Source organism: Giraffa tippelskirchi, chromosome 6 (genome assembly GCF_054371585.1).
Source record: "Giraffa tippelskirchi isolate mGirTip1 chromosome 6, T2T-mGirTip1v1.2.pri, whole genome shotgun sequence".
NCBI classification, from domain to species: domain Eukaryota; kingdom Metazoa; phylum Chordata; class Mammalia; order Artiodactyla; family Giraffidae; genus Giraffa; species Giraffa tippelskirchi.
The window spans coordinates 122,714,623-122,727,777 of NC_137280.1; the positions used below are offsets into that span (position 1 = coordinate 122,714,623).

A 13,155-nucleotide genomic window follows, 5' to 3' on the forward strand; every position below is an offset into this window, starting at 1 on the left:
AGGTATCTCATGGTGCTTTCGATCTGCATTTCCTCAGTGATTATGCTGAGCACTTTTTCATGTACTTATTATCCAGTTATCTTCTTTTGTGAAATACCTATTCAAATCTTTTGCCCAGTTTTTAATTCAGTTGTTTGTATTGAATTGTAAAAATTCTTTATATTAATATATTCTAGATACAAGCGCTTTATCTGATATATGATTTGCAAGTATTTTCTCCCAGTCTATGATTTATTTTTTCATACATTTAATGACGACTTTTAAAGAAGAAAAGCTTTGAATTTTGATGTAGTCCAATGTATCAATATTTTATTTTACAGATCATATTTGTGACGTCATATATAAGAACTCTTTGTCCAACTCAAGGTAATAAAGATTTTCTATATTTTCTTCCAGTTAGAAGAGTTTGTGATATGAGCTCCCTTTTGCTTAGCAGTCAGTCAGGAATGATATACAAAACCCTATATGATGAGTCACTAAAGCAAGTTATAAAGATATTCTAGGACATATTCCTAATCCTTGAAAAAGCTGGTGCTCTTCCTAAAAACCAAAGCTTGTTTTTACCTCTTATGTTTAGGTCTATTTATGTGTGGTGTGAAGCAAGGGTCTATGCTGGTTTTTGTTTTTGCATGTGGACATCCAGTTGTCTCTGCACCATTTGTTGAAGAGATCACCCTCTCCCCATCAAACTGTCTAGGCACTTTCATGGAAAATCAATTGGCCATAAATGTAAGAATCTACTTCTAGATTCTCAATTCTGCTTCATTGATCTTTATGTCTATCCTTACATCAGGACCATACAGCTTTAATTACTGCAGTTTCATAATAGGTTGAAATCAGGTTAGTGGAAGTCTTCCAACTTTGTTCTTCTCTTTCAAAATTGCCTTAGCTCTTCTAGATCCTTTGCAACTCCATATACATTTTGGAATTGACTTGTTAATTTCTACATAAAAGCATGCATAGACTTTGATAGGGACTGCATTAAATTTATCCATCAATTTGTAGTGAACTGTCATATTGACTCTTCTGATGCAGGAAAGTGTTAGTTGCTCAGTCGTGTCCGACTCTTTGCAAACACACAGATTGTAGCCCGCCAGGCTCCTGTGTTCATGGAATTCTTAAGAAAACTGGAGTGGATTGCCGTTTCCTTTTTCAAGAGACCTTCCTGACCCAGGGATCGAACCCAGGTCTCCCATATCACAGGCAGATTCTTTACCACCTGAGCCAGCAGGGAAACCCCTAAAAGGGGATGTCTATTTATTTAGATATTCTTTCATTTCTCTCAGCAACATTTTGTTTTGTACTTTTCAGTGCACATGAATTGCACTTCTTTTGTTAAATTTATTCTTAAATATCTTATTGTTTTTGATGTTACTGTGAATAAAACTGTTTATCTTCATTTTTGGATTGTTTCTCTATTTTTGAAAATTATTTATTATTTGTCTCTGGCTATTTATTATTTGAATTTTGGAGAATTTCCACTTAACTTGATTTCAAAACCTTTAATGAGGAACAACTGACACTTGGCTGCTGGGGAAGGGTGGCCAAGCCTGGCTGATAACCTGAGGCTTGGGAGACTTGGATTTTCAGATAATATCAGAATTCTTCCTGGGAACATTGACTCTATTTATGCTTGGTATCTTTGAGATGAACTGATGTTTCTCTGAGATGAACTGATGAATTGGAGCTATGGTGCAAAAGAAGTCCTGTCCTTGGTTACTTGACTACTTAATAACTGAAGGGGTCAGGCACCCAATCAGTAATAGTGTGGCCCAGATTGTGGAATTGGTACTTGATGAGTACTGTGTGCAACAGCTAAAGAAGTTTGAGGGCGAGACTTTAATGTCAGTCATTGAAGAGGGCCTGGAACTTCCACAAGACGAGGAGAAAAAGAAATAGGAAGAGGGCCTCCCTAGTGGCTCAGTGGTAAAGTGATAAGTGGTAAAGTGGTAAAAAAAAAAAAAAAAATTCATCTGCCAGTGCAGAAGACAAGGGTTTGATCCCTGGTCCAGGAGGATCCCACATGCTGTAGAGCAACTAAGTCCATGTGCCATACTGAGCCTGTGCTCTGGAGCCTGGGAACTCCAACTACTGAGTTTACATGCAGAAACTACTGAAGCCCATGCACCCTAGAGCCCATACTCTGCAACAAGAGAAGCCACTACAATAAGAAGCCCCTGCACTGCAACTAGAGAGCAGCCCTGCTTGCAGCAAGTAAAGAAAAGCCTGCACAATAACAAAGACTCAGCACAGCCAAAAATAAATAAGAAAAAATTTCAAACCCTCGACAAAAAAGATGGTTGTATCAAACCTACTGGTGACATCCCTGTGCTGCACTGTCACGAGCACGTACAGCTGGATAGCAAACATGGAAAGAATCATGAAGGCTCAAGCCCTAAGAGACAACTCAATGGGTTACATGGAAGCAAAGAAGCACCTGGAGGTAAATCCCAGACCATTTCATCATCAAGACCCTGAAGCAAAAGGCTGATAATAATGACAAGTCTGTGAAGGACTGGGTCATCCTACTGTATGAAGTGGCTCTCCTATCTTGGCTTTGGTCTGGAGGATTCCCAGACGCATGCTAACAGGATCTACAGGATGATCAAATTTGGTCTTGGTATCCACTAGTAAAGTAATGCTTAAAATTCTCCAAGCCAGGCTTCAGCAATACGTGAACCGTGAACTTCTAGATGTTCAAGCTGGTTTTAGAAAAGGCAGAGGAACCAGAGATCAAATTGCCAACATCCGAAAAAGCAAGAGAGTTCCAGAAAAACATCTATTTCTTCTTTATTGACTATGCCAAAGCCTTTGACTGTGTGGATCACAATAAACTGTGGAAGATTCTGAAAGAGATGGGAATACCAGACCACCTGACCTGCCTCTTGAGAAACCTGTATGCAGGTCAGGAAGCAACAGTTAGAACTGGACATGGAACAACTGACTGGTTCCAAACAGGAAAAGGAGTACATCAAGGCTGTATATTGTCACCCTGCCTATTTAACTTATATGCAGAGTACATCATGAGAAATGCTGAGCTGGAAGAAGCACAAGCTGGAATCAAGATTGCCAGGAGAAATATCAATAACCTCAGATATGCAAATGACACCACCCTTATGGCAGAAAGTAAAGAAGAATTAAAGAGCCTCTTGATGAAAGTAAAAGAGGAGAGTGAAAAAGTTGGCTTAAAGCTCAACATTCAGAAAACTAAGATCATGGCATCCAGTCCCATCACTTCATGGCAGATAGATGCGGAAACTGTGGACACAGTGGCTGACTTTATTTTTCTGGGCTCCAAAATCACTGCAGATGGTGACTGCAGCCATGAAATTAAAAGATGCTTACTCCTTGGAAGGAGAGTTATGACCAACCTAGACAGCATATTGAAAAGCAGAAACATTACTTTGTCAACAAAGGTCCGTCTAGTCAAGGCTATGGTTTTTCCAGTAGTCATGTATGGATCTGAGAGTTGGACTATAAAGAAAGCTGAGCGCCGAAGAATTGATGCTTTTGAACTGTGGTGTTAGAGAAGACTCTTGAGATCCAACCAGTCCATCCTAAAGGAAATCAGTCCTGAATATTCATTGGAAGGACTGATGCTGAAGCTGAAACTCCAATACTTTGGCCACCTCATGCGAAGAGCTGACTCATTTGAAAAGACCCTGATGCTGGGAAAGATTGAGGGCAGGAGGAGAAGGGGACAACAGAGGATGAGATGGTTGGATGGCACCACCAATTCGATGGACATGGGTTTGGGTGGACTTTGGGAGTTGGTGATGGACAGGGAGGCCTGGCGTGCTGCAGTTCATGGAGTCGCAAAGGGTTGGACATGACTGAGCGACTGAACTGATCCACAAGAATGACCCCACTACTGACAACAGCAATGCTGCCATAACTGAGGAGACATTGCCCTTGGAAGATGTTGACCATTCTCATATGGAAGAAGTAGACTAAGCTCTGCCTGAGGATTATGTGGTTACATGTTCAACACTCTGTCTCCATTTCTTCTGATAACATGTTTTCAAGTATTTATTTTTATTACCATTTAAAAATATATATGGCATGACAGCTACTTTAGGGGAAAGTTAAGATTTCTATTAAGTGTGATACTTTAGTCACGAAGTAGAGCTAACTTTTCTTTCCTAGTTTCACGCTGGCTTACTTTAACAGACAGAAGTAGTGTTTGTTGTAAGGTGTATGTAACCTATGTTAACTTCTTGGTCTGAAGTGTTTAGCTATCAAATAGATTCTTTAGTGGACCATATCTCGTCACTAAAGTGTTCTGAAGTATATACCTTGATGTTTAAAAGAAAAGTACTCATTAAAGCAACTTTCATTTTCTGGGATCTACTTGTTAAACCTTCCAACCCCGACAGTCATAGTACCGCATGTGCCAGGACCCTAGAAATGAGTATGTTAAACTGAACCAACTTGATGGGAGTCACTATCCATATATAGGGATTGTTTATAAAGGAAAATAATATTTAGAGTAGCAAAATAAAAAGCCTACCTAGGCATGTTGCAAAGCCATTTGAAAAATAACTCAGAACAAGTTTTGTGAGTAGAAATGTAGAGTTCAAGCCACACACTTCTTTAAGAGTTGGAACAAATACAGATATATAAAAAAGAAAAAAATGCTATTATGAAACCACAATATTAAGACTGTATGGTACTGACATAAGAACAGACAATAAAGATCAATGAAGCAGAACTGAGAATCTAAAAGTAGATATATACATATATGGTCAACTGATTTTTGACAACAGAGTTGGATGAATTAATGAGAAACTAAAACGTGTTTTCATGTTTCTCACATAAATAAATTTCCACTGTACTTTTTTTTTTCCACTGTACTTTTAAAGGCTTTTTCATGGCAGAAGTTACATATTGCATTGTATATTTATTTTTATAGACTTTTAAAATAAAATCATCTTGAGAGAGCAGAGATATCTTATTCATTTTTGTATTTCTGGCACAACTCAATAACTCAATAAACTTGCTGAATGAATGGAATGTAGTAAAGTTTTAAATCAGCAATCCCTATTAAAAAGGAAGAGCACTAGCTTTTTCAAGAATTTAGGAATATGTCTTAGAATATCTTTGTAACTTGCTTTAGTGACTTATCGTATAGGGTTCTGCACATAGTTCCTCATTGCTAAGCAAGAAGGAGCTCATATCACAAACTCCAAAAACTTTCTCTCAAGGACTTCACATTCTCTTAGCAAGAGATCTGCAGTGTAGTAGGTAATCATTTATATCTAACCTACAACTGCTGCTTCTCAATTGTCTAACTGTATACAGAGGATTAATTAATAATATCAAAGGCAATACAAACTAACAGTCTAAGGATATAACCCTATGAGTAAGATGGGCTTCTAAAAAATTTGTTCCACTTAAGATAAATGAGTTTTTAACTCTATTTTAGTTAAAAGCTAAGGAGAAAAAGTCTAATTCATTAGGAGGACAAAATCTAAACATCTACCACATCAAAAAGACATCTCATGTTCAAGATGTGCCCCAAAATAATACAGAAGCAGGAGAAATACAAGCAGGAGCGATAGATGAAACAAGACTGGTCTAAATCAACTATACTTATATTTTTTTAAAAAAAAGAAGACTGATCACAATCGTTGAAACTGAATGATGGGTTCATTAGTGGTTTATTATACTATGTGATCTTCGTTGTTGTTGTTCACTCAGTCATGTCTGACTCTTTGCGACCCCATAGGCTGCAGCACGTCAGGCTTCTCTGTCCTTCACCATCTCCCCAAGTTTGCTCAAACTCATATCCATTGAGTTAGTGATGCCATCCAACCATCTCATCCTCTGTCATCCCCTTCTCCTCCTGCTTTCCCAGCATCAGTGTCTTTTCTAATGAGTCAGCTCTTCCCAACAGATGGGCAAAGTATTGGAGCTTCTACTTTAGCATCAGTCCTTCCAATGAATATTCAGGACTGATTACTTTTAGGATGGACTGGTTTGATCTCCTTGCAGTCCAAGGAACTCTCAAGAATCTTCTCCAACACCACAGTTCAAAAGCATCAATTCGTCAGTGCTCAACCTTCCTTATGGTCCAACTCTCACATCCATACACGACTACTGGAAGATCCACAGTTTTGACTAGATGGACCTTTGTTGGCAAAGTAATGTCCCTGCTTTTTAATATGCTGTCTAGGTTGGTCATAGCTTTTCTTCCAAAGAGCAAGCGTCTTTTAATTTCACGGCTGCTATGCTATCTCCTTTTGTGTAAATATTCCGAAATAAAAACAGCTCCAAAGAAAAAGATACCTTAAGGGGATAGATACGACAGAAATTTCAGTCGCAGTAAGAACTAAGTATGTAGTAAGCAAATCCTTTTGTGTATAGGTATCTTTAAAACAGTTTTTGTTCGTTAAAAAATCCGAACTTTTAAATCTCCAAGACAATTTTAAGTTTTCTTTGAATAAATCTTCAGCAGAAAAATACTGAGGAATAGGTCTAAATTACTGAGAGGAAAAAAAGGCCAAAAAAATTTTCAAAACTGCCCAATGCTTTGACTTTTTTCTATATAATGAAAATCACCAAATTTCTTTTCTGCTCCAAAAATATTATTAAAAATAAGAACATCAGTGTTGTTCCTCATTATATCCACTTCTAAAAGGTTTATAACTTCACAGGATAGAAACCAAAAAAAAGGGCTGGAGAACTATGAATTTCATAAAAGCATGAGTGTTTGTTAGATAAACAGTAAACTATTATTAGAGAATATGGCAAATCCATCAAGAGTGCCAAAGAAGAGTCTCGTTTCATTTGTAACAAATTCAACTAATGCATTTAGGGATAACTAAAAGGAGTAATAACAAAATACAAATAACAAAATAACAAAAACGACAGAATGATCTCTGTTTGTTTCCAAGGCAAACCATTCAATATCACGGTAATCCAAGACTATGCCCCGACCAGTAACGCCAAAGAAGCTGAAGTTGAATGGTTCTATGAAGACCTACAAGACCTTCTAGAACTAACACCCAAAAAAGATGTCCTTTTCATTATAGGGGACTGGAATGAAAAAGCAGGAAGTCAAGAAACACCTGGCGTAACAGGCAAGTTTGGCCTTGGAGTACAGAATGAAGCAGGACAAAGGCTAATAGAGTTTTGCCACGAGAACGCACTGGTAATAGCAAACACCTTATTCCAACAACACAAGAGAAGACTCTACACGTGGACATCACCAGATGGTCAACACCGAAATCAGATTGATTATATTCTTTGCAGCCAAAGATGGAGAAGCTCTATACAGTCAGCAAAAACAAGACCGGGAGCAGACGGTGGCTCAGATCATGAACTGCTTATTGCCAAATTCAGACTTAAATTGAAGAAAGTAGGGAAAACCACTAGTCCATTCAGGTATGACCTAGATCAAATCCCTTATGAGTATACCGTGGAAGTGACAAATAGATTTAAGGGACTAGACCTGATAGACAGAGTGCCTGATGAACTATGGATGGAGGTTCGTGACATTGTACAGGAGACAGGGATCAAGACAATCCCCATGGAAAAGAAATGCAAAAAAGCAAATGGCTGTCTGAGGAGGCCTTACAGATAGCTGGGAAGAGAAGAGAAGCGAAAAGCAAAGGAGAAAAGGAAAGATATTCTCATCTGAATGCAGAGTTCCAAAGAATAGCAAGGAGAGATAAGAAAGCCTTCCTCAGCGATCAGTGCAAACAAATAGAGGAAAACAACAGATTGGGAAAGACTAGAGACCTCTTCAAGAAAATTAGAGATACCAAAGGAACATTTCATGCAAAGATAGGCTCAATAAAGGACAGAAATGGTATGGACCTAACAGAAGCAGAAGATATTAAGAAGAGGTGGCAAGAATACACAGAAGAACTGTACAAAAAAGATCTTCACGACCCAGATAATCACGATGGTGTGATCCCTCACCTAGAGCCAGACATCCTGGAATGTGAAGTAAAGTGGGCCTTAGAAAGCATCACTACGAACCAAGCTAGTGGAGGTGATGGAATTCCAGTGGAGCTATTTCAAATCCTCAAAGGTGATGCTGTGAAAGTGCTGCACTCAATATGCCAGCAAATTTGGAAAACTCAGCAGTGGCCACAGGACTGGAAAAGGTCAGTTTTCGTTCCAATCCCAAAGAGAGGCAATGCCAAAGAATGCTCAAATTACCGCACAATTGCACTCATCTCACATGCTAGTAAAGTAATGCTCAAAATTCTCCAAGCCAGGCTTCAGCAATACGTGAACCATGAACTTCCAGATGTTCAAGCTGGTTTTAGAAAAGGCAGAGGAACCAGAGATCAAATTGCCAATATCCACTGGATCATCGAAAAAGCAAGAGAGTTCCAGAAAAACATCTATTTCTGCTTTATTGACTATGCCAAAGCCTTTGACTGTGTGGATCAAAATAAACTGTGGAAAATTCTGAAAGAGATGGGAATACCAGACCATCTGACCTGTCTCTTGAGAAACCTGTATGCAGGTCAGGAAGCAACAATTAGAACTGGACATGGAACAACAGACTGGTTCCAAATAGGAAAAGGAGTACGTCAAGGCTGTATATTGTCACCCTGCTTATTTAACTTATATGCAGAGTACATCATGAGAAACGCTGGGCTGGAAGAAACACAAGCTGGAATCAAGATTGCCGGGAGAAATATCAATAACCTCAGATATGCGGATGACACCACCCTTATGGCAGAAAGTGAAGAAGAACTAAAGAGCCTCTTGATGAAGGTGAAGGAGGAGAGTGAAAAAGTTGGCTTAAAGCTCAACGTTCAGAAAACTAAGATCATGGCATCTGGTCCCATCACTCCATGGGAAATAGATGGGGAAACAGTGGAAACAGTGGCAGACTTTACTTTTTTGGGCTCCAGAATCACTGCTGATGGTGACTGCAGCCATGAAATTAAAAGACGCTTACTCCTTGGAAGGAAGGTTATGGCCAACCTAGACAGCATGTTTAAAAGCAGAGACATTACTTTGCCAACAAAAGTACGTCTAGTCAAGGCTATGGTTTTTCCAGTGGTCATGTATGGATGTGAGAGTTGGACGGTGAAGAAAGCTGAGCGCTGCAGAATTGATGCTTTTGAACTGTGGTGTTGGAGAAGACTCTTGAGAGTCCCTTGGACTGCAAGGAGATCCAATCAATCCATCCTAAAAGAGATCAATCCTGGGTGTTCATTGGAAGGTCTGATGTTGAAGCTGAAGCTCCAATACTTTGGCCACCTCATGCGAAGGGTTGACTCATTGGAAAAGACCCTAATGCTGGGTAGGATTGGGGGCGGGAGGAGAAGGGGACGACAGAGGATGAGATGGTTGGATGGCATCACTGACTCGATGGACATGGGTTTGGGGAGACTCCGGGAGTTGGTGATGGACAGAGAGGCCTGGCGTGCTGCAATTCATGGGGTCGCAGAGAGTCGGACACGACTGAGCGACTGAACTAACTAACTAACTAAAAGGAGTAATAACACAGAACAAGAAAAACCCTTGATATGTCCAGTCCAAAATAAAGGAAAGAAAGGTAAACTCCTCTCAAAAGATTCCCTAGAGGTCACAATTTCATTCTGAGAAAAACATTAAGTTTTCTATTCTTGGCTTCAAATTGTTAAGTAACTACAACTTGAAAATATGACAGAATATACTGGAGATAAACCCTGTTATCTTCCTTCCCAGCTCTATCTCCAAAATTAAGAGAGAAAGCAAACAAGTAAATGCAATTAACCAATTACTCATTTGTAACTCACCTGCAGGAAACATGAATCGAATTTCTCTTTCTGCTGCAGCAAAATCATTACTTCCATGAAGTGCATTTCTTAGCTCATCTGTGCCATAAATCGCCCTCAGACTGAAAGCAAGTTAGAAATGATGACCACCCTATCTGACATTCTTTTCTTACTTTTTACATATGTATTCTACTTAGAAATTTTATAGAAGCATTTCCACTTTTCACATATGGAGGTTTTAACCTATTTTGATTTTAAGCATAAATCTATCTACATGAGGGTCAAATATATTTAAATCGGCAGGAGCAATATACTGGGAAAATAGTTATCTGGGTGAAAAAGAGGAGTTATCTTGTGACAATTGAAAAAACAACGGTATTTTCAAAAGTGTCAAGAACTCAATGTCCTCTGGCTTCTAAACATTAAAGATAATGCTGAAAATCTGAGTTTCTAATCTCTATTACCAACATAATACAAAATACCATCCCAATTTTCCCATGAAAATTCCTATACCAGTGGCAGTTTAATTCAAGAATGAGAGAAAAATAAGGCTAGTCAACCATAAATCAAACATTCTGAGACCTTTTGTGGTATTTGATATTAAAGTACACATTTAAGTAGTTAAAACACAGAATGAACCTTCCCCACTCAACCCTGCATCACCACCAAAAAAAAAAAAAATCAGGTTATTCAGAAAAACTTTCAAATTAAAGGAAATTCCTATTACAATGAAATCAGATTTTTTTCATTTTCATACTTGGATTCCATTTCTCCCCTAGGAAAGTTACCTGTCTGGGTGTGTCTCTTTAGCTACTAAGCTATTACTTGGTCCCAAGAGTTCTTTCCAGTAAGAGATGGCGTTATATCTAGCTAATATCATGGCAACAAGTGGTCCAGAACTCATGTAAGCTGTTAAATTGGGGAAAAACATTTTCCCGTATTGTTCCACATAAAAGTTACTACAGTGCTCAGGGCTGAGATGTAGTTTTCTTCTCTAAAAGAGAAACAAAGTCAACAAAAGCATTATTGACAGTTCAATAATAACACATTAAGTCACTAATGGGCTTCCCTTGTGGCTCAGCTGGTAAAGAATCAGTCTACAATGCAGGAGAACTGGGTTAAATCCCTGGGTTGGGAAGATCCTCTGGAGAAGGGAAAGGCTACCCACTCCAGTATTCTGGCCTAGAGAATTCCATGGACTGTACGTATAGTCCATGTGATCGCAAAGAGTTGGACATGACTGAGCAACTTTCACAAGTCACAAATAACTTGAAATAGTACCAATCTGACCACAAATTTGAGATTTATTTTTGTATTATCAACAGTGGGCAAGATAAAAATGTTAAATGTAGGCTGTACAGTCAGAATGGCTGCTATCAAAAAGTCTACAAACAGTAAAGGCTGGAGAGGGTGCAGAGAAAAGGGAACTCCCTTACACTGTTGGTGGGAATGCAAACTAGTACAGCCACTATGGAGAATAGTGTGGAGATTCCTTAAAAATCTGAAAATAGAACTACCATATGACCCAGCAATCCCACTGCTGGGCATACACACCGAGGAAACCAGAATCGAGAGAGACACATGTACCCCAGTGTTCATCACAGCACGGTTTACAATAGCCAGGACATGCAAGCAACCTAGATGTCCATCAGCACACAAATGGATAAGAAAGCTGTGGTACATATACACAATGGAATATTATTCAGCCATTAAAAAGAATGCATTTGAATCAGAACTAATGAGGTGGATGAAACTGGAGCCTATTATACAGAGTGAAGTAAGTCAGAAAGAAAAACACCAATACAGTATACTAACGCATATATATGGAATTTAGAAAGATAGTAACGATGTCCCTATATGTGAAACAGCAAGAGACACAGATGTAAAGAACAGACTTTTGGACTGTGGGAGAAGGCAAGGGTGGGATGATTTGAGAGAATAGCATTGAAACATGTATATTACCATATGTGAAACAGATTGCCAGTCCAGGTTTGATGCATGAGACATGGCACTCAGGGCCAGTGCACTGGGATGACCCTGAGGGATGGGATGGGGAGGAAGGTGGGATGCGGGTTAAGGATGGGGAACACATGTACACCCATGGCTGATTCATGTCAATGTATGGCAAAAACCACTACAATATTTTAATTCAGTTCAGTTCAGTCGCTCAGTCGTGTCCGACTCTTTGCGACCCCATGAATTGCAGCACGCCAGGCCTCTCTGTCCATCACCAACTCCTGGAGTCTACCCAAACCCATGTCCATCGAGTCGGTGATGCCATCCAACCATCTCATCCTCTGTCGTCCCTTTCTCCTCCCGCCCTCAATCCTACCCAGCATCAGGGTCTTTTCCAATGAGTCAACCCTTCGCATGAGGTGCCCAAAGTATTGGAGTTTCAGCTTCAACATCAGACCTTCCAATGAACACCCAGGATTGATCTCTTTTAGGATGGATTGATTGGATCTCCTTGCAGTCCAAGGGACTCTCAAGAGTCTTCTCCAACACCACAGTTCAAAAGCATCAATTCTTCGGCGCTCAGCTTTCTTCACCGTCCAACTCTCACATCCATACATGACCACTGGAAAAACCATAGCCTTGACTAGACGTACTTTTGTTGGCAAAGTAATGTCTCTGCTTTTAAATATGCTATCTAGGTTGGCCATAACCTTCCTTCCAAGGAGTAAGCGTCTTTTAATTTCATGGCTGCAGTCACCATCAGCAGTGATTCTGGAGCCCAAAAAAATAAAGTCTGCCACTGTTTCCACTGTTTCCCCATCTATTTCCCATGAAGTGATGGGACCAGATGCCATGATCTTAGTTTTCTGAACGTTGAGCTTTAAGCCAACTTTTTCACTCTCCTCTTTCACCTTCATCAAGAGGCTCTTTAGTTCTTCTTCACTTTCTGCCATAAGGGTGGTGTCATCCGCATATCTGAGGTTATTGATATTTCTTCCGGCCATCTTGATTCCAGCTTGTGTTTCTTCCAGCCCAGAGTTTCTCATGATGTACTCTGCATATAAGTTAAATAAGCAGGGTGACAATATACAGCCTTGATGGACTCCTTTTCCTATTTGGAACCAGTCTGTTGTTCCATGTCCAGTTCTAACTGTTGCCTCTTGACCTGCATACAGGTTTCTCAAGAGACAGGTCAGATGGTCTGGTATTCCCATCTCTTTCAGAATTTTCCACAGTTTATTGTGATCCACACAGTCAAAGGCTTTGGCATAGTCAATAAAGCAGAAATAGATGTTTTTCTGGAACTCTCTTGCTTTTTCGATGATCCAGCGGATATTGGCAATTTGACGTCTGGTTCCTCTGCCTCTTCTAAAACCAGCTTGAACATCTGGAAGTTCAAGCCTCCAATTAAAATTAGCCTCCAATTAAAATAAATAATTTTTTTAAAAATGTAGGCTGTAAATAAGAATTA

General features: G+C 39.4%; 1 protein-coding gene and 1 pseudogene across 4 annotated transcripts in view; one reads left to right on the top strand and one right to left on the bottom strand.

Moving 5' to 3' along the window:
- Nucleotides 1–13,155, bottom strand: part of NME5 (NME/NM23 family member 5) — a 30,803-nt gene that overhangs the window by 9,198 nt on the left and 8,450 nt on the right. For 2 of the 4 annotated variants that reach the window (XM_081500775.1, XM_081500772.1), the window contains exons 3-5: nucleotides 10,517–10,722; nucleotides 9,750–9,850; nucleotides 4,511–4,591 (exon numbers count right to left, since the gene is read on the bottom strand). In XM_081500775.1, coding sequence (XP_081356901.1) covers nucleotides 4,511–4,591; nucleotides 9,750–9,850; nucleotides 10,517–10,722 — 388 coding nt within the window. The remainder of the gene's footprint in view (nucleotides 1–4,510; nucleotides 4,592–9,749; nucleotides 9,851–10,516; nucleotides 10,723–13,155) is intronic. The other 2 variants (XM_081500776.1, XM_081500774.1) reach the window with 1 other exon arrangement.
- On the top strand, nucleotides 1,690–3,954 carry LOC145509389 (heat shock protein HSP 90-alpha pseudogene; annotated as a pseudogene).